General features: G+C 39.0%; 1 protein-coding gene across 3 annotated transcripts in view; it reads left to right on the top strand.

Moving 5' to 3' along the window:
* Positions 1-22,555, top strand: part of slc4a5b (solute carrier family 4 member 5b) — a 77,307-nt gene extending 54,752 nt beyond the window's left edge. For all 3 annotated transcript variants that reach the window (XM_038304229.1, XM_038304227.1, XM_038304228.1), the window contains exons 19-27: positions 1,898-2,059; positions 3,300-3,478; positions 3,590-3,662; positions 4,261-4,329; positions 6,295-6,468; positions 9,429-9,587; positions 18,267-18,370; positions 19,429-19,481; positions 22,418-22,555. In XM_038304229.1, the coding sequence (XP_038160157.1) occupies positions 1,898-2,059; positions 3,300-3,478; positions 3,590-3,662; positions 4,261-4,329; positions 6,295-6,468; positions 9,429-9,587; positions 18,267-18,370; positions 19,429-19,474 (966 nt within the window). In that variant the 3' untranslated portion in view covers positions 19,475-19,481; positions 22,418-22,555. The remainder of the gene's footprint in view (positions 1-1,897; positions 2,060-3,299; positions 3,479-3,589; positions 3,663-4,260; positions 4,330-6,294; positions 6,469-9,428; positions 9,588-18,266; positions 18,371-19,428; positions 19,482-22,417) is intronic.
* Positions 22,556-26,131: the final 3,576 nt, after the last annotated feature.

Raw genomic sequence — 26,131 nt, 5'->3', positions numbered from 1 at the left:
TCCTGGTCAGTCCCTGTAATTCAGTGAAAGGGTGAAGTCAGAGTAAAAAAAAAAAAAAATCAAAGCCCAGGAGGAGACCAGTGGCTGAAATTTGGAGGGGATTTGGCTGTGAGATAGGTTGCCATTTGACTGGGAAGGGCCAGTTTAAATAGCTGCGACTGTATAGCTGGAAATCTGGAATAGTTTTCGCAATGTAATGAAACCCAACTGGTCGTGTGTTTGCACAACATGTGAAAGTCTGATTCAAGCTCAAATTATGGTCAAAAAGCTAACTGAACGCATACTGCATGGAAAAATATTACAATAACATCTATCTGAAATTTAAGAATTTATCAGCAAAATCATTCAACTCCACATCAAACACATTTCAATTAAAACATCTTGGTTGATTTAGTAAAACTCAATTAAACTAATCAGCTACTATTTACACATAAGAAAATGAATGAAATTGGTTAAAATCCATAATAAACAAAATTATGCAATATCACAGTTTGGCATTGATTTTATGTTTGGGAAATGTTATCTTAAAGAATATGGAATAAGTATAAATGAGCATTTAAACTAAGACAGAAAAGTTTTTAACTCATTAGTTTGTATGATTTAAATGAATTACTTGGTAAAATGCTTTAAATGATGTGCATTGTGAATTGGTGTAAATACTGATACTATTTTTAAAAAAGCCCGAAAGTTCGGGCAGAGATGGCTTTCCTATTTAGATAAGGCAATCAAGTATAACAGCCAATTATTAGCTAAATGTTTAAAGGAAAAAGAAGCCATTGCTTTTTAGTTGCCTCTGATCTCGTCCATCCACTCCCACCTGTTCCGTCAGGGTCACGGTGGGGCCGGCGCCTATCTCCATTAATTAATGGGTGAAAGGCAGAGTACACGCTGGATAGGTTGCTAGTCTGTGGCAGAGCAACACAGAGATTCCACCTTAGAGACATCAATTAACCTAAGTCATGTGAAATGTGGGAGAACGCCAGAGTAGCTGGGGAGGACCTACAAATGCACTGGGAGTAGATTCAAACACCATGCAGAAACACCCTAGACTAGGAATCGAACCCTTAAGCTTTGTTCTGCAGCACAGTGCAGCCCTTGATCTTAGTTACAACAAAAATAAATCTAAGTACTGATTAAACTTATGCAACCTTCTGAATATGAAGAAATTAATTTGAAATTAATTTGATTTCCTTTTTTCTAACCAGCTAAGGCCTCATTAAGATTAACTTTTTTCCATGGAGTGATTTTTTTTTTTACATTAGTGTTGACAAGAACTAACCTGGCAAAAGCCAGATTGATATCATGTAGAATTCAAATTGAACAACACGGATCGATCCAGAGGGCTGAAAGAAGGTTCTGGGTTTGATCCCCAGCCCAGGATCTTTGCAGGGACAACATGCAGGGAGAACATGCTTCTCTAGATTGTCCTCAGGTGTGAGTGTGTATGTCTCTGTGTTGCCCTGTGAGAGACTGGCCTGCAGTGTTTTTGCTTGTTTTTCAAAAAGAAATTGAGGGTCTACCAGCCAGCAGCCATGTTTGTTTTGCTTCAGCTTTCCGCCTGCTTTTCATTGTCAGAAATATTTCTGTGTCGAGGCTGGTTCCTGGCAAGATGTATTTTCATGAGTTTGTGAATTCACAAATCCTGCAAAAATGTATCTTGCTTGCAAGTTAAGAAAATGTTTAGTTTGAATGAAAGCTGAAAAAAAGCAATCAAGAAATGAAACTGTGAAAACACAGGTGTTACACCTTTATTTTCTTAAAAGATGTTTTTACCTCTCATATTTTCCTTTTCAAATGTATAATGATTTACATATATATATATATTATGGGTGGGTGTGTTATCTTCTAATCTGATATATATTTACCTTCCATACCTGGATGTGTTTGTGTGCTACAGCCGACTCGTTCTGACCGGGGTTGGTTCGTGCTTCCATTTGGGAAGAACCCCTGGTGGTGGTACCTGGCCACCTTTGTTCCGGCTCTCCTCGTCACCATCCTGATCTTCATGGACCAACAGATCAGTGCCGTAATCGTCAACCGCAAAGAAAACAAGCTAAAGGTCTGAAAAGTAGTTGCTCCTCGGTTTAAAAGCCAAATATTTCTGCTGCATATTTTAAGCAGGATAGTAGTTTTCCTGTGCTATTATGTAACAGAAGGCGGCGAGAGCCAACAAATTATATGCAATCAACTAGTTTGAACCTTGAATCAATTTGTATGTATTATGTGGTGAACTCTAAAGTGCCTTGAGATGACATGTGTTGTGAACTGGCGCTATAGAAATAAACTGAATTGAACTGAATTTAATAAAGAAGGCTTGGGTTAGGAATTAAATGAGATCTGAAGCTTAAACCAAGCTGGAAAATTCTGGCTTCTCTGAATTACACCAGATGTAAAGCTATGGTGAAGCCTATTTTTTGCAACAGAAAGCCCTGCCTTTGCAGCATTGCAATCGGCTCATTTATCTCCCTTCTTCAGAGCATACAGAAAGCTGCTGCACATCTTTTTTTATCAATTAAAGTTTGATCATGTTCACTGCATTTTTGCCTCTCTAAACCAGTTACCCTTAAATTTAAAGATTTATTTTAGATTTGCCTTCCCCCCACCCTACGTGTCTGATTTCCTGCATCCCTCCATGCCGTCCTGTTCCCTCAGGCCAGCTGATAAGCTGATTATGAGCCAAAGAGAAGAGCGAGCCCAAAAGATAGCATGCTTTTACTGTAGCACAGGGGTTTCCAAAATGAGAGTCAGGCTTCTCTGGGGGTAATGAGACGACAATTAGGGGGTGACAAATGGTTTTTCACAGTCATTGTGATCCTTAGGTATATGGAGGGTCAAATTATATGTTATAAAAATACATAAATATGAATGTCCTATGAAATAAATACTGTATTTTCCGCACTGGATTACAAAGTGCACCTTCAATAATTTGGCCTATTTTAGAACAGTTTGCATATTTAGGGCCCACCGGCTTTTAAGGCGCATAGAATAAAAGCTGTAGTCAAAGGTTTGACGGGGGTTAGTGTTATGCATGGACTATAAGGAGCTGTGCTAAAGGGTGTTTCCACAAAACAGTCAGATAAATCATTCAGTCAAACCTTATTGATACAATACAAAGCACACATAAAGGTCACTTTTCAGTTAATTCCCCGTGTTTCCCTTTATCATCGAAACAAAATCATGTCAGTGACATAATTGAGATTACTTGGAGTTGCAGTGTAAGTTAGATATAGTGCGCACCATTCAAATATTGGATAGATCTTTTAAAATCACTCCCTGTATTTATTTCTTTTATAATTCAGAAAGGCTGTGGATACCACTTGGACCTGTTCTGGGTGGGTGTGTTGATGGCTGTGTGTTCCTTCATGGGTTTGCCTTGGTATGTTGCCGCCACTGTCATCTCCATCGCCCACATCGACTCTCTGAAGATGGAGAGCGAATGCAGTGCTCCTGGAGAGCAGCCTCAGTTCCTAGGAGTCAGGTGAAACTAGTTTAATGAGTAAACTCTGTATATGTGGTGGATCTAGACGGAGCTCAAGGTTTTTTTTATATTTGATGGTAATAAAACAAAAAATTGTTGTTGTTTTTTTAGAGAGCAACGGCTGACAGGTGTTCTGGTGTTTGTGCTGACTGGCCTCTCAGTCTTCCTCGCTCCCATCCTTCAGGTCAGTAGAACCATTATCAATAGGGCTGGGTTCCTTTACATTTTTGCAAAATCGATGTCTAGGGAATGAGATCGATTATTTTTATAGTGATGCGCGTGACGTTCACCTTCAAATAAGCAGGAAAGATGCACTCAGGATGACTTCAAGCCAGACAGCTGCAAATATACTCAATAGGTTGATTGAAGACATTAACAAATGGGGCTGACCAGAAAACACCCTGTAGTTGTTACAGACAACTCTGCAAATATGGTTTGTGCATTGAAAATAATGCAGCTCATGCATGTCTGCTGTGTCACCTCTGCTTGTTTGAGTGAGGCTTCACTTTTTCACAAGTCATACTTTTTTACAAGTTTGCACTTTGTGTTTAATGTAACAGGAAAAAAACAAAACAAAATACAGCAGTATTTTGAAACACAGTTAACCCACTTTCATTATTGTAAAAACAGATTAAATTGGAATTAATCGATTTAGAACTCTATGAATCAAAATCGAATCGATTCAGGACTTTGGTGAAAATACCCAGTCCTAATTATGAAGTAGCTAATAACCGTTTTCCCTTATTTTCTTTAAAACTTTCTTCTTCTGTTGTTCTGTGTAGTACATTCCAATGCCAGTCCTCTACGGAGTTTTCCTTTACATGGGAGTTGCATCACTGAGTGGTATTCAGGTATGTTTGAAAGTTAAGACAGAAATATAAATGTCTTGTCAGGAAGTGACAATGGACATTAAGTATATTTATTAAAAAATCTTTTTTTGAAAAGGTGTTTGTCTTTCTAAATATGCTGGAGAATTGGGAAACAGAGATAGAATCTAGCAGTGATGAAAAGTGGTCCCTATGTCATCCAGCAGCTTAAGCCTATAGCAGCACAGCTATAAAGATAGCTCAGGAAACTAAATAATAACATCATTTTCTATTTGTGAATAAAAATGTAATATATAAAATATATGGCTATTTTTAAATATATTTAATTACTTTCAAGTCAATATATTGCACTGGGTGCATATCGATGCTTGTGAAACACTTCCCCTGTGTATCTTTAGAGAGCTGAATCCAAACCAAATGGAGAACTTTTCTGCTTTCCACGGCTCTTGCAACATATCAATCCTGCTCATCTCAAAAACTCATCACTGTAACTTGACTGGATTGACTCTGTCACTGAATGAGTCATGTTAACCAGAGCGCCGCTTTTTGGCAGTCTGAGCTCCTAAGAACTATCTAAGATAAAAGCTAGCCATCCAAACGTATCTGACCCTAACCTAACCTGATCAGACACATTTTTGGTTCTCTGATGTTAATCAAGAGGGATACATGTGGCCTTATCTTTACAAAGAACTCCATGACTTCTCTGTCTGCTGATCCAGAACTATCTGCTCTCAGATTCCAAAATATTTTTTAAATATTCATCATTTTGAAGTTGCATTTCAAATATTAAATTCTTCACTTCAAACACAGGAAAGGATCGCTCTTGACGTGCACAATAAAATAGGTGTTGCTAATGTCAATGCAGAAGCTGTGCAAATGCGTCTTTTCTCCTCACTCCAGAGGAAATGTCAGTTTGTAAAACTCAATCACAAAAACAGATATTAAACTTTGAAAACACAAGATCTTTAAAAAAAAATAAAATAAAAATGTCATGATCAGTTTAAGGAATCTGACCCACATGGTTAAACAGGTTTATTTGATGTAACCTATACAGAAGTAGGATCTGGAACTCAGTTGACTGGTGAACCGGAACTGGAAAGTCTGATGGGGAGATCACAGAGATCAGTTCAGGGACCGTAGGAAATTTGACTGCGGCTTGAATAATGAGGGACTCACGTTTGAGGCGGCTTTTTTGTTAATCATTGAATCCAGTCAGTGTGGGGGTAATCCAGAGAAGGGGGGAACTCGTTGGAGAGCGGACAGGTAGACATTCGTTGGACCCAGAGGAGAAATGGAGCGGCCTGTCACTTAGATTTCCGATGGGAGCTTGAACAGATCATGTGGAGGTTTTCCCCTTCTCAGTTTAATCTTAGTTATTCCTTCCAGGGGGAGAAGGTCCAGGCAAACAGTTTTCCCAGGAAGGCTTCCTGTCAAAGAGCAAAGACAAAAACACATTAAACTCAGAGAAACAAAGCTAAGTTAGACTCTGCTAATCTCAGCTTGGCTAGAGTACCCAAAACTGGCAAACACTCTGGCGTCAAGGTAGTGACAGCCCACAGCTCAAATACTCCTCCAGCAATGCACCAACGAGCCGCAGGTGTGCCGGGAGGACCAACAAAGGCAGGGCACCACCTGGTGGTGGAAAGAGAAGACAAACAACCCACACAAACTGTATTCCTAAAAAGAAATGAGTGAAATCTGTGATAAAAATTAAAAGATATAAAATACTATAAAAGATAAATAAAATCTGAGTAAGAAGCAAAGTTACTCTCAAAAACCTGTTTGGATTAAAGGTTTTTTAAAGTACTATTTCTAGATTGCCTTGTTTTTTCCAAATTATACTGCAGAGGAGAAAAAAACGACTTATGTTCAAGTTTTGGAAATGTTTTTGACATAAAGATTAATTCTGAAAATATATCATTTAAAAAGAAAACCCAGTCTGTAAACAGAAATCCTTTTGGCAACATGTTCTGCCTCTTTGTGTTCTAGTTCTGGGAACGCATGAAGTTGTACTTGATGCCTCCCAAACACCAACCAGACTTTTCCTTCCTGCGCCACGTCCCCCTGAGACGCATCCATCTTTTCACGCTTGTTCAGATTATTTGTCTGGCTGTCCTTTGGATCCTCAAGTCCACCTTCCTGGCCATAATCTTTCCAGTAATGGTAAGTTCTTTTTATGTGTTCAGTCAGTTGATTTGAATTGCTTAAAATATGTTGAAGTACGGATTTCAAAATGAAAACAATCGGTCAGTAAAAGATCTGTCAGATGTGAATGCCTGCCTAAGTTTAGTCACTTCTGATGCCACAAATTCAGTTACATTGATTTATGTAATTTTTTATTAAAAATGTACTTTTAGGAGCAGTTTTACTGCACAATATTTTTCACTCTTGCTTAGTTTATATTATAATCATGCACATTACTTTACCTGAGTAAAATCTATTGCTTCTCTATCAAATGTGGGTAATTTTAATGCATACAGACAGTTAACATTTCACTACAATAACTATTCTTGTCTGAATAGCTTTTATTGTTATAATGTTACTTTTATCAGCTGAGACATCTATAGCATGGAATCATGGTAGCATTCAGTAAAAATCCAGGTCATATACTGCTGCTGGAGGTTACCAACTGGTAGAAGTAGGAGCTGTATTAACATTTTATTACAAGATAAAAAGTCATATCAGTTTGTTTTTGGAAGGGATCCCTGAGTTGTCAGCATGTTGGCCTGAATATCCTGTAATTTTTCTTTTTACCATAAACATTGTCATTGGTAATGCACTTGAAAAAAATCGAAATCTAGATAATTCTTTTTTTCCCTTAAAATAAGTGTAATAAAAGAGACAATTTGCCAATGGAACAAGACAATTTACACTTAAAATAAGACAAAAAACAATTGCATTGTCTTATTTCAAGTGCATTCCATCTAAATATCTTATTTTAAGAGTAAAAGTACTCATTTTGATCCCGATGCTAACCGTAAATAGCCTCGTGAGACAATCCTGATCTCGCGAGCTTTCAAGATTTCACTCGCAGATCAGTCTGGCTACTTTCCGTCAAAAAAAATTTGGAGCAGTTCACCAAACGAACGTCCAATCAGCGTTGGCTTTGAGGCGGGTTGAGGTGTGACGCAACGAGAAGCGCGACAGTTCAGTCTAAAGAACATGGCGGCTTCAGCCGATGAAGCTAGCGTTAGCGTGGCTATCGAGCAAGTTTCATCGGAATTACAGAGTATTTCTTCACTGAAAGAAGAGCAAAACACTGCTCTGGAGGCTTTTCTCAGAGGAAAAGATGTTTTTGCTCTTCTCCCGACTGGTTTCGGCAAGAGTAGCCTGGCTTGTGGTTGTGTTTTTGTCGTTGCTCTGTTAGTACGTCATATGCTTCGTTGATCTTATTGGTTTATTTGGCCCGTCTATCACCAACATAGGCCAATCAGCTAACCAGTATTTTCGCCCCTTCCCAAAATTACTTCAACGGAAGGTTTCCAGATGGATATGCGGAGCAGGCGGAGTCAGGCTGCCAGTTTAACCTGGCGGAGTCCGGTTAAACTGTAAACAGTTTCAGTTAGAAACTGAAGCTCTTTCGGGGAGTGGCAGCCTATGGTTTAGAGCATAGAGCTTGAAATCCAGAGGTTCTACACTGGAAAAACCATCTAGAATTAAGTAAAATGTCTTAAATTAAGTATATTTCCCTTAATTTGAGTAGGTAAATAAGATAGATTGCCACTAAAATTAGTATTTTTACTCTTGAAATAAGATAATTAGATAAAATGCACTTGAAGAAGACAATGCAATTGTATTTTCTTATTTTAAATGTAAATTGTCTTGTTTGATTGGCAATATATTTCTTTTACCTCCACAATCCAAGAACAAATGCACTTATGTTAAGAAAGAATGACTTATCTAGATTTGGATTTTTCCAGTGTGCACTAGAGGTCTGTTCCAGTTATAGCTGGAATGTTCTGCATATGTGGTTGACATGATGTAGAACAAATCTAATACAATGAGACCTGCCTTTTCTCAAGCTTATTTTTAGTACTGCATTTCAAAAAAGACAGAAAATAAAAAAATAACTTTGAGTCATCTTTGAACTGATGCAGCTTGGTCTGTGTTCTACTTACCCAATTTTATTTATTTTATATATTCAGAAACTAGAGGGTGTTAGCTTTCAAATAATGTAGTGCACATGGAATTTGGGCTCACAGTTCCAGTGTGCACTGGAAAAAATCTAAATCAAGATAAATCATTTATTATTAAAATAAGTGCATTTGTTCTTGGATTGAGGAGATAAAAAAAGAGAGATTTTGCCAATGGAATAAGAAAATTTATATTTAAAAAGAGAAATCACAATTGCATTGTCTTATTTCTAGTGCATATTAACGAATTATCGTATTTTAAGAGTAAAAATACTTATTCCATTGGCAAACTATCTCATTTATCTATTCAAATCAAGGGTAAATAGACTTGATTTAAGAAATTTTTACTTATTTCTAGATCATTTTTCTAGTGTTAGTTCCCACATACTTCCACTCTGGGTCTCTGAGTAAGACCCTTAACCCACACTGCTCCCCAGGGAGCCTCATTTTTGGCAATCCTCGCCTATTTTGCATACCCAAATGGAAAAGCAAATAACTTAGGAACTGTTAGCTCAAAAAACATGTGCAATTTATTATAACACCAGCTAGTTTCCTAAAATATAAATTAAAATTGGGTGACTAGAACACAGACCAACCTGCATCAGTTCAAACATGACTCAAAGTTGTTTTTTTTTAGTCTCGGAAATGATAGGTCTTTTTTTTTAACATCACATTTTATTGTATTATATTTGTTCTACATCTGTCAACCACAAAGGCAGAACATTTCAGACCTCTAGCTACAACAGTTCCAGAGCTGCAGGGATTGGAACTTTTGGTGTCAGCTTGGAGCTGCGTGCAATGGCTCCACCTGCTGGTAAAAATTTTACCAGTGGAATTTTATGCATTCTGAATTATTACCCAGACTTAAGGTCCACCGGGTCGTCAGCGACCCTGTGGGTTCTAAGAGGTTAAATGTGTATTTAGATACACTGATGGACATAGTAAGAGAAAAAGTGTGAAAACAGGTTTCATGTTTCTGTCTCTGGGTAGATTTTGGGTCTGATGGTTGTACGAAAGCTACTGGACCTGATGTTTTCACAACATGACCTGGCCTGGCTGGATGACATCCTGCCAGATAAAGACAAGAAGAAGAAAGAGGACGAGAAGAAGAAGAAGAAAAAGACAGTCGAGCCAGAGAGTGACGAAGAGGTGAGAAAATGGTGTTGTAAATCAGTGAGCAGATGTGATGCCAACGTCTCTCTGATAAACATGCTTTCACTCTAATGCTCATAACTGTGACTCTGCTTATCTTGAAAATGGGAGTATTTAGGCACTCCATCTGCTGAGGGTGTGTTGCTTCTGGTTTAGTTTATTCTGACTATTACTGTATGTTTCTCCTCTCTTTCCCCACAGTGTTGCTGAAAAGGCACTGTATAACACTTACTATTGTCTTTTTGTCTGTCCTTCCTTATTTTCGAAGATTTCTCTCCACTTTCCACATTTTCCTTCACATTAGAAACTGTCTGTTTGCTAATTAATGCCCATTATGCCTTGTTAAATTTAGAGGAGGCTTATGGTACTCTGTGTTTCCTTACTGTTAGCAGTGCTTGCAAATTTGACAACCCTTAGAAGAATCAGTTAGAAGCCTTAAAGGAATAGTACACCCAAAACATGATTAGCCTTCATTTTCTACTCACCCCCATGCTGAACAACACTCTGGAGTACTTTTTTGATATCTCAAATGCATCTGGAGATCTGGGAGGCTTCTTGCTGTCTGCTGACATTCAAATGATGGAGGTCTATGGTGACCGAGACAGAAAGGTCCATAAAAGTCCACAAAAAATGTGTCAATATTCCTCCATACTGCTCGTCCAATGTATTCCAAGTGTCCTGAGTGGGTAGCATCCAGAATTTACTCGAAACAAAGTCATTTAGAATGTTTTTAGAGCATAAACAGTAGTGTATAGGACTGCAAGCTCACGACGCTACGGAAACCGCGGCAGACCAAACCAGATGAAAGTGCGCATTCAGCTCGGCAAAGAACTCATGCTCTTCCTCAACACTGAAGTCCTCAGACATTTTTCTTTCGTTGTTTCTTTCTTTGCACAGGTAAACAGCACATTTCTTCTTCTACGGTTGCATTATCGGCAGAGCAGACGCTGAATGCGCACTTTCATCTGGTTTGGTCTGCCGGCTTCCGTAGCGTCCTGAACGCGCAGGCGCGCGCTTTCAGGAAATCCTATACACTACTGTTTATGCTCTAAAAACATTCTAAATGACTTCGTTTCGAGTAAATTCTGGATGCTTCCCACTCAGGACACTTGGAATACATTGGACAAGCAGTATGGAGGAATATTGACACGTTTTTTGTGGACTTTTATGGACCTTTCTGCCTCGGGCACCATAGAACTCCACTATTTGAATGTCAGCAGACAGCAAGAAGCCTCCCAGATCTCCAGATGCATTTGAGATATCAAAAAAGTACTCCAGAGTGTTGTTCAGCATGGGGGTGAGTAGAAAATGAAGGCTAATCATGTTTTGGGTGTACTATTCCTTTAACTTACAAAATATCAAAGACATTATAAGAAACCGTAAGTGTTGGATGGTTATAGCCACACTGATGTACACTGATGGCTAAGATCTTATAGAATAAAAGTTTACCTCTTAAATTGCATTGAATACGCTTTGACACAAAGACATTTTGATAAACAAAATCAACTCTTATTAGTCATTGAAATTAACGACCTGACAAACAAATTACAAGTATTACCTTTGTTTGACAGTAACACAAACATGGAGTACATCTGGCTTCTCTCTCTGAAAGAAAAATTCAGTTTGAAGTTGAACTTAACCTGGGCCTCATATTTTCTCTGTTTAAGGGATGTAAGGAAAAGCTAAATCTTTAAGATCAGATCATCTCTGAGATAAAACCTCACAACTTAACAGCAGCAAAAAAGTATTTGCATCCACCAACGGGTAAAAGTATCTATACCTTCATGCGTTAGCTTTCAGTAACCTTTTAGAAGCTTAACGCGTGACTCGCCCCATGTAGCATCTTTGTCTGAATGGTGGGATTATACTAACCTTGGAATCTTGCCTTCTGAGACATCCAAAGTTCCAAAAACTCATTTCAGGGAGATGTTTATCAACCCCCGACCCCTGGGGGCCAACTTTTCAACAACTGTTTATTAACTACTAGTCATTTTTTCTTAAAAGTTGTACTTTCTGTTTCAGCATACAGTGCACCTCGCCATGGTGTCATCATTCCTCACCATGGCCGGTTTTAGATAGGGGCCAACGGGGGCCAGTGCCCCTGTAGTTCATGTCCTGGCCCCTGTACTGAAGGCATAATACTTAAAGAAATTCTAATGATGATCTGCGCTGGAACAGACATGGTTACTGATCTATTTAATTCTTTTCATTACAAATTCAGTTTTAGTAATTATTCAAAAACAATAAGGATATAGCTTCAGTGGTATTGAGATAGGATCCAAGTTTTCCTCTGCCAAATTTTTGTTTTGTTTTTCACAACAAATAAAAAAAATGCTCTAATTTTTACAGATGAATTTAACAGTTTTTCTTCCCATTTACATTTTGTAGAAAACGGTAGTTTAAACTTAAAGCTACAGTGTGTAATTTTCAGCTACATCTAGCGGTCAGACTGCAGACTGCAGCAACATGAACGTCTCCCCCCCACCGCTTCTCCCCCCCAACAGTACGGCGAGCGTTACGGGACAAAATGTCTTCCACGACGTCCGCATCACCTACCTTCTCAAGTGATGAGGTTTGTTTATATAGATAATTTTACAGATAGTATTTCATTAGTCTGTGTAGGGTATAGATTTCATGTAGACTTAAGATAATAAATATACCCGTTATTTTTTCTACATCGTTGTGACGTTTTGGTGAGCTGCTTTGCATGGTGATATAAACAGACGAAGTAATTGTAGTCATTAGTTTAACAGCGAGATTGTGTTCGCTGGAAGAATATATATTCCCCGTTTACAGAGTCCAAGTCTTGTTTGTGGCACGGGGGTTACAAGGCAAGGAAGAGGGAAAGGAAGAGGGCAGAGAGGCCGGGGTGAGCGTGCAGCTGGGGCCAGGCGAGAGAGGGGTGCCAGCGGGGTGAGAGCAGAGGAGGAAAGGCTTGAAGATCTCCAAAGGAGCCGGAGAGAAGTAACCGAGGTATATATCCAGAAAATTATTTTACAGAAAATTACTGAATCATTACCTGTGAAACGTCAGGGACGTTGCTGAATAAGTATACTGGAGAGTAACAGCATCATCACGCAGCATGTTATTGTTTTAGACAGGTCTGAGCATCCTGTACTCCAAAAACTGCAGTGATATTAGACAATTGTGTGTGTAGGATTAATTACCTGTCCAAGAGAAAACTGGCAACTTGAGCGTCACTTTGAAAACCTTTTTCCTCCATCAGTGACTTCCATCGTGTAAATGCCGTGCCAATGTTGATCCGTGTTTTTTGTCGTTTCTTGTCACTCTTGCGTTTATTCTCGTCGTGTTTCCGCTTCTTAGATGACGGGGGTTCGGTGTCCGCCGCTTTTCGTTGTGATACAGAGTAGGCATGATCCTCCATTCGTCTGATGTTTGGCCACACAGTGCCAAACAGTTTGCAAAGTCACTCACGCCTGCCGCCTTGTTTACCTTTCTTGTTACCGAGGCGCAGTATACCTGCGTCTTCTTCTTCTTCTTTGGTTTCAGGCAGACTAAACGCTTCTCAGGCATAATACTGCCATCTACTGTTCAGTACCGTCTCAGTTCATCTCTCTCAACTTGCCGTAGTTATTTTCGAGCGTCATGGGAGATCTCGCAATCGCTAGTTTGTTGCCTCTGCGCTGCCGTAGCGCAAAGATGTCAGCCTCCATGGCTGCGAGACCCGCTCCTATGTAATTATAAATAACGAATTCTAAGGCAACGCAAATGTTATGGTTAAAAGGCTGAGCTCATAGGTGATGATAAATAACATAGTTATGTATAATATATAAAATTTCTGAATTTATATGCCTGTAATTATTACACACTGTAGCTTTAAATTAAGTCAAAATATGTAAAATTCCTAAATTCTAAATGTATATTGACCTCATAAGAAATATATTTTCATTGAACCTCATTGAAAAGAAATTTCACTTCATGCAGCTATATTAATATATATGAATCCCTTGCCCTGTTTTTAATTTCATGCTTTTCTGTGCCCCCCATGAAAACACGCTGGCCCCCTCCTTGCCCCCTGGTACATTTGGTCTAGATCCGCCCCTGTTCCTCACCTTCCCTAGACGTGGATATACTAGTATTTTCTGCTGTAAGATTAGTCCTATGTTTTCATTTTTTACTCGAGAATTCAACCTCTGCCGTTTCCCAGGATGCACAGCTTTGAGTGGTAACTAGGTGACTGCCAGAGAGTAACCCAGAGAAACTTTTCAGACTGATCCAATCAGCTCTCTGACAACCAGTCGCCTGGAACACTGGTTGAACAGAGCATTGCTTTGGACAGATACGCTGCACAAGTTTCCCCAGCACCTCCTCCTTACACGCAGCTCTCTTTTGTTGTCTGTGCAATCATAGTAGTTCTTATCCACACATGATGCTCTCACTCGCATTGAAAAAACACCACCTCACATAGTCTAAAATCCGGAATAATTTATCCAACACGATATCAGGGAGACTCCCCGAACTTCCGGGAGACTCGGGATGTCTGAAAAATGTTGATATAATCTGATATAAAATGACACTTTCCTTCCTGCCTCTAACTGTGCATCGGCACAGAGCAGTCAGGTCTTGGTTTTGGTGATGCCTTGTAGGCATGAATGAAGCAGTGTCCAGTTTTAATACACTTTAGACACAAACATTTGAATCCATTAACACACATTACTCTAGAAACACAGATGCAAACCCCAGGAAGGGTTTGTTGACCAGAAGATTATGAATATGTTATGATTTTACTGTTAAACCTTTACCAAGGGAAAGGTTTAACAGGTTTATTTAGGAGTTGGTGAAGAATCCAGTGTTGCTCTGAACACTGCTCAACCAGAACTGAAAGGTGAGGGCAAGACACTGCGGTTAGTTCAGGCTCAGAAGGAAATTTGATTCTCGAGAATTTGGTATCGTATCACAGCACCCATGCCAATACTAACCCCTACCAAGGGGGCACTTTAGCACGTGTCTCCCCTACAAAGGTGGAACTATAGCACTGGTTTTTTCCCCCCTAGAGGGCGCTATAGCAGACGTTGTATAACAATTTGGCCACAGTTTTGGGATTCTATGTTTATTCCAACAAATGTTTGAACTGCTTCGTGAAACAGATCCCAGGTTTAGCTTCTCTGAAAGCAGCTAGCAGCGTTGCATGGTCCCTAAACTAAACTTGGCAGAACTTAATTAGATGTAAATGTTTTTGCTTTGTCTATTTTTCTATCTAGCTATCAGTCTGACATGTTCACATAACCCTCTCCTTTTATCTGGGCTTGGGACCAGCATCAGGAGCACATAGTACTGTGATCCTCATGGCAGGATTATATGTGTGTGTGTGTGTGTGTGTGTGTGTGTGTGTGTGTGTGTGTGTGTGTGTGTGTGTGTGTGTGTGTGTGTGTGTTTTGTAGGTGTATTTGTTTTGGTTTTTTTGTGTGTTTTTTTGTTTTTTTGTGTTTTTTTAATATATTTTTTTTTTTATTGTTTTTTTTTGTAGATTTTTTTTTTTTATTCTACAGTGTTTAAATGAAAAGTGAAAAGAGTGGTGGTAAAGAAAAAGTTAGAAAAGGTGACACCCTAGATGGGTGTCAAAACAAAAAAGAGCAAATTGAAGCTTGGAGAAACCGATGGTTTGGTTGGAGGAGGTTTCATGAGGTTTCAATGTTCCTTTTTAGAGCGTTTAAAGAGATTTTTAAATTTTCTCCCAAACGTTTTCTTTGCAGGTTTTCCTTGTAAGTTGTTGATCTTCTCTGGCTGATTTTTCAGTTCATCCTCTTTGCTCTCTGTTGACATATTCTCCTCCTGTAGCTCTTCCAGAGCGTCTTTGGATGCTAAAATGGTCTGTTGAGGGCAGGTGTTCTCTGATTGCTGCTCCTGCCTTTCATTGAGTAGACCATCTTTCACAGCTGCTTTCTCATTCCTAAGAGTTTCCTGCTGCTCCAGGAGTCTGAGTCTTTCCTGGTCCCAGAGATCTTTTTGTTTCTCCATATCTTGCTCCATTTTGACTAAAGCAGCCTTTATTTTACAGCTTTCCCGCATTTTCTCGACTAAGGATGTCATTGTTTGTATGTGTTTAGCCTTCTCAGCACCCAAAGTCATTTCTAGTTCAGTGGCTTTTTTAGCAGCATCTTGATGGCATTGGTTCATTTTCTGCTGCTCCAAATGGAGAGCGGCTTTCTCCTGTTCTGCCTCAGCTTTCTGTAACTCCAGCTGTTGTTTTAGCTGCTCCACCTCATCTCTTTGGTGTTGGCTGGTCATGAGTTGGGATTTTTCCAGCTCCCACTGTTGTTTCTGGTTTGCTAACGCTGTCTCTGTTTGGATGAGAGCAGCTTGAAGGGTAGATATTTCCTCTGTTTGCTTGGCTAAGCAGTCCTCTGCCTCTTTTGCTCTATTTTTCACATCAGTCAGGTTTTTCTCCAGCTCTTCTGCCTTTTTGATGGCATCTTTATGGTCTTTCTTCCTCTTGACCAGCTCGTTGTACAGCGCAGAAACCTCAACCTCATGTGTAGCTTTCTGCGACTCCAGCTGATATTTCAGCTTTTCTACCTCGGCTGCATCTTGTTTGTTGGTGAGAAGCCGGCATTTTTCCTGCTCCCACTGCTGCTTTTGTTCATCAAATTCTTTCTGCATTTGGAGCAGAGTAGCTTGTAACACAGACGTTTCTTCCATCTGCTTGGCCAAACAGATCTCATTCTCTCCTGCTTTGTTCTTCTCTGACATCAGATTAACTTTCAGCTGGTCGGCCCGTCTGATGGCGTCCCGTCGGCCTTTATCTGTCCTGATTTGTTTATCATGCAAAACAGCAAGTTCGCTCTCGTGCTCCATGTTCAGATTCTCTATTATCTGGTTCAATTTCATCACTTCATCTGTTGAATAATTTTTCTCCGGTAAAACATCACCTTCACTAGATTTTAAGCAGGGCTCAGTTTCCTGCAGCTTTTTCTTTGCAGCTATTAATGCAGACTCAAGCTGCTTTGCTCTCTCCGTTTGTAGCTTGTTCAGAGTATGCATCTTAGAAAGCTCGCTACCGTAAAATGTTACGTTTCCTGACAAGCTAGCATTTTGTTGTTGGAGTCCTGAGATCACTGTATCTTTGAAGATTAAGGTCTTTTCAGAGTCTTCCAGCTTTTTCCTGTCAGCGGTTAACTCATTCTCAAGCTGCGTCACTCTCTCTTTCATTTGTTGGTTCTCTGTCTCTAATTTATGACACTTGTTACCAAGATAGCCTATGTTTCCTAATAAGTTGGCATTTTGTTGTCGAATTCCTGAGATGATATTGTCTTTGGAGCCTAAAGTGGCATAAAAATCCGACTCTGGCAAAGTAATAAGCGGTGTGGTGCTTGTATCAGCGGTTGGTGTCCTAACCAGGGCCGGCTGCGATGGGGTCACCACAGGATTGGAGATACAAACTTCACTCCAGGAAGGTCCAACTGCTCCTAATGCGATGTTTTCCAGTTGGCTCTGACCTTTCTCAGGCTGGGTAACAGTGGGGTTTCCAGTATTGTTTGGCATTATCTGACCAAATCCAGGAAAATCTTTCATACCAGCTAATGGCACAGAGTTTGACTGACCAGAGTTGGTAATGTTGACGGAGGAGTTTGTAAATTTCAGGGTTTTTTCCAGATTCCTGAGTTCCTTCAATGTAGATTCCATTTTTCTAACGTTTGCTTGTTAGTTTTAAACACAAAGATTTTTCTAATGACTGATTTGTCTTCACAGTAAAACGCGTAACAGGGTAAATCACTCGAGAGCTCTGAACACCACAAGGGATTTACACAGACTGGAATGGAATGTGGAATTTCCTTACATGAAGACCAAACCCACTGATGATGTCATAAAGACTAAAGGAATGATGTCACGGAACACTTGGTCAAGTCATGTGTTCTTAGTTCTAAGATCTAAGAACACATGACTTGCATGGCCGGTTCTGTAATGGCCCCTGTACTGAATACATAATACTTATAAATAAATTCTATTGATGATATGCGCTGGAACAGACATGGTTACCGATAGGTCCTTTGGATCTATTTCATTTCATTAACTCAATGTACAAATCAGGCCGTTATTCACTAGCACTGACTTTACTGAAATTTACTGCCAGCCCAGCCTGCCACAGAGAATTAGAATTAGACTAACTTGTGCTGCTGATTCCCTAAAGAAAAGTGGTCCCTATGTCCTCCAGCAGCCTAAGCCTATAACCATAGAGATAACTCAGGATAACCTGAGCGACTCTAACAATAGGTTTCATTAAAAAGGAGAGTTTTGAGCCTAGCCTTAAAAGTTGACACGGTGTTCGCCTCACTAACTATACTGGTTGTTAAGGAGCCTGATAAATAAAATATCTGCGTCCCATTCTATTTTTCAGGAATTTTAGGAACCACCTGCAGATTGAGAGCAAAGTGCTCTGTCAGGAAAATAACAAACAATAACACCTACGATATTAGAGAGAGCATGTTTTAGTACTATTCTGGATTTAACAGGAAGCCAATTGATCTGATCTCCATTCAATTCAATAAATTTTTTTCATATATATGAAAACCTTAAAACTGATGGTATATTTGTAAAACTTTCCTATTTTGGTAAAGTGTTTTTAATCCAGCTATGGGGCCCAGGTTGAAAAACAGTCCAATGCTCCTTGAAGCCTTTTGTTTTGCCTGCATGCCAACTGCTTCCTCTTTCCCTCAGCCCAACAGTCCGTCTTCAGTGAAGATAGAAATGGAGGCCGTAGGTCCCCACATAGAGTCAGACCCCACCCAGGTTAACCCCTGCATTAATAACCAGACCTCTGAGTGAGTAAAACAACCAGTTCCTCTTCCCTCCTTTCTGTCTGCGACCTGATTCAGTATCTGTAAATGTATTTCTATATTTGATGCTGTTTATGTGACAGGTTGAACTGTTTGCTGGAGTGTAGGGCTTTGATGAGCTGAAAAGGGAGATCAACCTTCCTTTACGCTCACTGACCTGACAGATAAACCATAGCTTGACCTATATGGAGTCAATTTTGTTTCATTATTGTTGTAAAATAAATTTAAAAAAAAGTGTGATGAAAACTTTTCTGTTTTTTAAGATAATATTTTTTATCTAAATTTGATATTCATTTTTTTTATTTTAAATGCAATTTTCATATTATGCATTTTACGAGATTCAACTTTTTTTAAATTGCATTTTACAGATTATATTCTCTTCACTTCAAGCCGAACACAAACCCTCTTTCTTTAGAAATAAAACGCTGTTATTTAACGTCCAGCAGATGTAAAAAAATAAATGCATCTTTCCACCTCACTTGAGAGGAAAGCCTGTCTCCTGAGGTGAAGAAAATGTAATTTGATTTTTAAAATGTAATTTAAAAAGAACGCTATTCCTGAAACAGAAAGAAATTTCAAAAATAAAATGTTATAGAAATTTTAAATAAAACCAGTTGAAATGAAACAATTTGAAAAAACAGCAAAGTTTCTCTCAAGGCCTGTTTTACATTTATTTATTTATTTCATTAAGAAGCACTACGGAAAATGTAATTTGTGGGCTTTTATTTTTGTTTTTTAATTTCCATTATTGAAACAAAAATCACTCCACAAATCTTAATGTATTTTGTATAAGCAACGTTATGACTGTTTTCTCATTTATTGGTTGCATTTATTGATTTAAAATAAGAGATTGTTTTTTTTTTTTCAGTAAATCTTAAAAATCTTTCTTGCCCAGTGGGAATCGGTTTTTAACGGTTCCAATCATCTAACTCTGTCTTCATGTCTTTTTTGTGTTTGTTTTCATGTACATGCTTGTATGCTTGCTTTGTGTTGTTATGTGCACGTTCTCTCTGCTCGTGTTACGTTTATGTGCTTCCTTACAGGAGATCAATCCTTACTCAACAGTCACATCTGATCAAAATGAACTAGACCGCAGGTACTCTGCGCTACGGCCGCATGACGCTTACAGACACCTCATAATTCACTGCCTGAGAACACTTCCAGACCACCACACATATACACACATTGTGGCAAAAAAGTATTTAGACTACTTTAAAAAATCTGTACTTTTTGTTATAGGTTCACTTTAACTTTAATAAGAGAGCAAAACAAGAAAAAATTATCCAGGAAATCAAATTGCAAGATTTTAAAATAATTTTTTTTTTTGTCAATTATGGTGGAAAATAATTATTCGTTCAGGCACAAACAAGCAAGAATTCTGGCCTCCACAGACTTTTAACCTTTTGTTCAATAAGTTCTTTGGTTCACCGCTAATTACCTTTATTAATGTTTGAACATGTCTGTATAAATGAGACCCATCCACCCTCAGACAGTCAGAATAAATCAATTGTAGGAGCGATTGGGAGAAAATGGAAGACAAAGAAGACCATGAATAATCTCCCTCCATCTGGGGTCCAAAGCAGGATCTCATCCCTTGATGTCGAAGAGATCATGAGAACGGTATAGTCCTGTTTCTCTGACTGTGACTAACTGGATGTGCTCTCTTCATCCTTCATGGAGGGTTCTTCCTGTTAAAAGGGAGTTTTTCCTCTCCACTGTCGCTACAAGCATGCTTAGTGTGAGGGATTGCATTTGACTTAATGAGTCAAATGCAATCAACTGGTTTTCCTTAGACAGAAAACTTTAAATCAATCTGACTGTTTGATCTGGTGAACTGTAAAGTGCCTTGAGATGACATGTGTTGTGAATTGGAGGTATAAAAATAAACTGAATTGAATTGAGCAAAAATCCCCAAACTACAGGAGGAACCTGATGATTGAAGTGCAGAAGGCTAGGAGCAATGAAACAAAGGCTACCATCAGTAACATTATATACCCGGAAGAACTCCCATCCTACTGGGCCAGATGTGTCCTCCTGCTTCAGAAAGAACGGGTTCAGGCCCGTCTGAAGCTTGCCAGAGAGCAGATGGATGATCCAGAAGAGGATTGGGAGAACATAATGTGTGCAGATAAAACCAAAATAAAACTTTTGGCACAAACTGAAGAAGAAGAATGCTGAGCTGCATCCCAAGAAGACCATCTCTAATTTGGAGCATGGGGGTGGAAGCATCATGCTTTGCACCTTTTTTCTTCCAAGGGAACAGGACAACTAATCCTTGTTAAATGAAGAATAAACGGCATGTATGGTGAGCTTTTAAGCTAAACCTCCTTCCATCAGTAAAACCATTGAAGATGGAACATAGCTGGGTTTTCCAGCAAGACAAAGATCACAAACTCACCAACCAAGGAGCAGCTTTGTAAAAAAGCATTTCAAGTTCCTGGAGTGGCCCAAACTAGCCTGGGTACCATTCCGAACTTAGTCCCGCCCATAACGTTTGAGGTCGGGAAGTTCGGTCTGGCATTGCTCAATAGTAGCGCGGGTATGCTAGCATAATATGTGGCGGGCCAATCAAATTGTCAGGGCGGGCTTTATACGATGATGGACAGATGATCAACAGTAACGTAATCAACCACGTCACCAATGCGCGCTTGGGTGACAACAACAATGGCTGCCGCCGGAGAGTTGAGGTGTATAGATTCTGCTATTAGGTCTGTTCTAGAAGATATCGACAGCAAATTAATTTTAAAAGAGGAACAGAAACGCGATCAAGTCTCATCTTCTTATTCTAGGCGTGCAACTGCACGCTTTAATTTTTGTTGACAACTATGCGTCGCTTAACATACATCAGGCACTCCGTTGCTCTTATTGGTTGTAGGTCTATCCAATTGAATGCAGAGGCATTTTTTTTCCTGGTTCGTTCGAAACACGCCCCATAATCACAGCTCTATGGAGCAGTATCAGACTCATATTCTGACTAGAATTCAGTAGGACTACGTCAGGCTAGGCCCAAACAGTCACCCAAAGGAAATTTATGGAAGGAGTTGATGGTCCGTGTTGCCCAGCAACAGCCCCAAAACATCACTGCTCTAGAGGAGATCTGATGGAGGAATGGACCAAAATACCAGCTACAGACCTGGTGAAGACTGACAGGAGACCTTTGACCTCTGTCATTGTCAGCAAAGGTTATGATACAAATTGTTGAGTTGAAATTTTTGTCCATTGACCAAATACTTATTTTCCTCCATAATTTAAAAATCCTTGCAAGGGAGAATCTCTCCTGGACAAAGAGACAGCTATGGGCTCAGCTATTACTCCGACTAACTGTATATTTTCTCTTTCATCCCTTTGACATGAAAAAGGACTCAGAGCTCATCTGCTTAGCCATTCCTTTCCTGAACAGAGTCAACTAGGGTGCAAGTTTATAGTTACCTTTTCTAATATAGAATTTATTTATAGATCCATGCTTCTACCTCTATTTTGCATGGTTCTGTCTCATTAAAACACCGTCATTTTAAAAAATATTTATTTTACGTTCTGTTCTTGTAAGGACATTTGATTTTAACCCTTTAAAGCCCGGTCCAAGAATAAAACAAAACAGAAAATTACTTTTTTTTGGTTTGAAGTCCTTATTTGGCATTTTAACAAAATAGGTGAAAAGGAAAAACAGAAATACATTTTTGATATTAATAATTTATTACTATGCGACAAGTCAAGATTATCTTTTGTGTAGTCTTCTGCCCTCTGTTATCAGGTAAATCTGATTGTGTACAATAGGATTTTGAGCAAAGTTTTTACCATGAAATTATGCAAAAGGTGTCAGACGCAAAACATTTCAGAAACTGTATGCATCAAATATGATACATTTGGCATTATAGGGTTAAATGCTGGAACATATCTATTAACAGTTTGGCCTCCTTAGGAGAAAAAATATTTACTGTTATAAGTAATAAATGTTCCTGATGAATTTCCTGCAGGACAGTGGAACTGGTTTGAGCATAGAAGTAATATGTTTCCCTCCATGTTGTACCCTAGCATCACTCTGCACCTAAAGATCTCCTGCCCTCCTTCACCCACCCACTCCCAGTCGAGCCTGGCCTCCGGGGAAGACCTGCCTCAGAGGCCACCTCACCAGCCCTACCCCAAAGTCAGCATCCAGGTGGATTCAGACTGCGACCGTGAGGAGCCCTGCTTTTTCTCCACGCAGCAGCAGATCAGCCTGTTCGCCCCTCCCAACCTGCCGCCACCTCTAACACCGAGGACCTGTTCCAGGAAACAGCACGCCCACTTCAGAGACTCATGTGCAGAAACTATACTATAAACCTGCAGACATTTACTTTCAACAAATCCTCACTCTCTTTGTGTAAACTTACGGTCACTTTATAACATGTGCCACATATAATACAACAAAACAATTTCTGCCTTCATCAGGACTTTTTGTCCACATGAATGCTTTAAACCTGTTGCTTCTAAGGTGAACTAAAAACATGTTTTAAATGCATGAAACCTTCCCCAGGACCGCTGACTGTTTTATGAGTGGTAGTGACTGTAAAAGGTGAAATACACTAAATTTAATGTACTTATTTATGTAACAAACTGTAAAGCACATCCCATAAATTGTAATTAAATATTATTAAAATCTGTTTTGATGAAATTGATCACATCGGACTTGGCAATTGTAATTTTTTCCGTCTAAGGTTATGAAAATATGAAGTGAATTTGTTCTATTTTTGTTGGAACCAAAGAAAATACTTTGTAAATGGAAATTTGAGAAAAAAAGAAAGTAAATGGAAATTAGTAATGAATAAAATTCAAAGATTTTTGTCAAAAAGTTGAACGTAATTTTGCTGTCCATATTGTTAGTGTTTTTAGTAATTTTTAAAAATAACAGACCTCGTATCTTCATATTTTACATTTTTATTTCATTTTTATAGGTTTCGTTTAAATTCATGTCTTATTTTTCAACTGAGTTCTACAGATTGCATTCTTTTCAAATTGCTTTATAGAGGTCACATTTTCTTCATTGAATGCCCAATAAAAACGTTTACTTTTGGCCAATATAAAGGCTAACGCCCTAATACAGACCAATAGAAAAGAAATATCACAAAAATAACATTTTAAATATAAAATCATTTCAAAAGGGGGAATAATAATATATAACAAAAATATATACAAACTTCAAAAGTTTGGGGTCATCCAAACAATTTTGTGTTTTCCTGAAAAGTTACACTTATTCACCACCATATGTTGTGAAATGAATAGAAAATAGAGTCAAGACATTGACAAGGTTAGAAATAATGATTTGTATTTGAAATAAGATTTTTTTTTTACATCAAACTGCTTTCGTCAAAGAATCCTCTATTTGCAGCAATGACAGCATTGCAGACCTTTGGCATTCTAGCTGTTAATTTGTTGAGGTAATCTGGAGAAATTGCACCCCACGCTTCCAGAAGCAGCTCCCACAAGTCGGATTGGTTGGATGGGCACTTCTTGCTTACCATACGGTCAAGCTGCTCCCACAACAGCTCAATGGGGTTCAGATCAGGTGACTGTGCTGGCCACTCCATTACCGACAGAATACCAGCTGCCTGCTTCTGCTCTAAATAGTTCTTGCACAATTTGGAGGTGTGTTTAGGGTCATTGTCCTGTTGTAGGATGAAATTGGCTCCAATCAAGTGCTGTCCACTGGGTATGGCATGGTGTTGTAAAATGGAGTGATAGCCTTCCTTATTCAGAATCCATTTTACCCTGTACAAATCTCCCACCCTAAGCAAAGCAACCACAGACCATCACATTACCTCCACCATGCTTAACAGATGGCGTCAGGCATTCTTCCAGCATCTTTTCATTTGTTCTGCGTCTCACACTGTCTGTGTTCTTTTGCCCATCTTAATCTTTTTCTTTTATTGGACAGTCTCAGATATGGCTTTTTCTTTGCCACTCTGCCCTGAAGCCCAGAATCCCACAGCCGCCTCTTCACTGTAAATGTTGACACTGGTGTTGCGGGTACTATTTAATAAAGATGCCAGTTGGGGACCTGTGAGGCGTCTGTTTCTCAAACTACAGACTCTAATGTACTTATATTCTTGCTCAGTTGTGCAACGCGGCCTCCCACTTCTTTTTCTACTCTGGTTAGAGCCTGTTTGTGCTGTCCTCTGAAGGGAGTAGTACACACCGTTGTAGGAAATCTTCAATTTCTTAGCAATTTCTTGCATGGAATAGCCTTCATTTCTAAGAACAAGAATAGACTGCCGAGTTTCAGATGAAAGTTCTCTTTTTCTGGCCATTTTGAGCGTTTAATTTACCCCACAAATGTGATGATCCAGAAACTCAATCTGCTCACAGGAAGGTCAGTTTTGTAGCTTCTGTAACGAGCTAAACTGTTTTCAGATGTGTGAACATGATTGCACAAGGGTTTTCTAATCATCAATTAGCCTTCTGAGCCAATGAGCAAACACATTAGAACACTGGAGTGATAGTTGCTGGAAATGGGCCTCTATACACCTATGTAGATATTGCACCAAAAACCAGACATTTGCAGCTAGAATAGTCATTTACCACATTACCAATGTTTAGAGTGTATTTCTTTAAAGTTAATACTAGTTTAAAGTTATCATCATTTAAAAGTACAGTGCTTTTCCTTCAAAAATAAGGACATTTCAATGTGACCCCAAACTTTTGAACGGTATATACATACATATATATATATATATATATATATATATATATATATATATATATATATATATATATATATATATATATATATATATATATATATATATATATATATATATTTATATATATATATAAATAATTCGATTTATTTTTTTAGCAAACAGCAAAGTTAATCTTTAAAAAGTTTTGAGATAAGATTTTTAAAGTTTTGTTTCTGGTCTGCTCTTTTGATTATTTCTATTCATAAAACATGTTCTTTAATTGCAACAATAATGGAATAAAGTGAACTCCATATTACTGGTTTTTCATGTTTAGCGGCGCCTGTATGTATTGCCACAAAGCAGGTAAAAAGTAGTTGCAATTTCTCTGGATAGGATGAAAGGGAGGAGACTGATGTATGTTTAGTCCATCAACAGAGAAGACCCTATCTGTCACCCAGTGGCAGAATGGACGCCATCAGCAGCACCGGAGGACAAGCGCAGAGAAGATGGATACAAATCTGTCCCATGTTGGCTCTGAGCTCGGGTGGAAATCAATGACTTACAGGGCTGCTGTTGGGCCCAAACAAAGATATTATTGAGGGGAACTGTAAATATATCAGCCAGCACAGGATTCAGACATGTTTATTAGTCCATTTCACAACAGGGGATTTCAAGAAGAAAAAAAAATCAATGCTTCTGCTTTCTACAGGGACTAAAACTTAAAACGATTCAACACAACGGGACATCCCAATGTGGTTCACTCTCTGTGGTAGAGGAGAGTCCTGTGAAATGGATGTCCAGCACTTTTTTTTCCTGCTCTTCACAGTGTGTAGGATGTTCTGCTTTGGCCGTCCATCGTCTCAATGTATTTAGACTCAGCAGCACTGGCGCAGTGCTGAGAGCTCAGGATGAGGCTCCATCGTGGGCGGCAATAAACACATGTAGTGTAGGAGGTGGTACCTGGAAAGCAGAACTTTCATGAAGGTCAGGCATTTGTATTGAGCTGCCCTTCCAGGGCTGGATGTTAACCATCGCCCAATCTCCGGGGCAAGTAGTTTTTATTGTCGGGAGAGTACAAATTTGATTGCAT

This window comes from Cyprinodon tularosa, unplaced genomic scaffold, assembly GCF_016077235.1.
Source record: "Cyprinodon tularosa strain WSP-4 unplaced genomic scaffold, ASM1607723v1 ctg529, whole genome shotgun sequence".
Classification (NCBI taxonomy): Eukaryota; Metazoa; Chordata; class Actinopteri; order Cyprinodontiformes; family Cyprinodontidae; genus Cyprinodon; species Cyprinodon tularosa.
The sequence above is the reverse complement of the archived record's forward strand: the minus strand, read 5'-3'. Positions and strand labels throughout refer to the sequence as shown.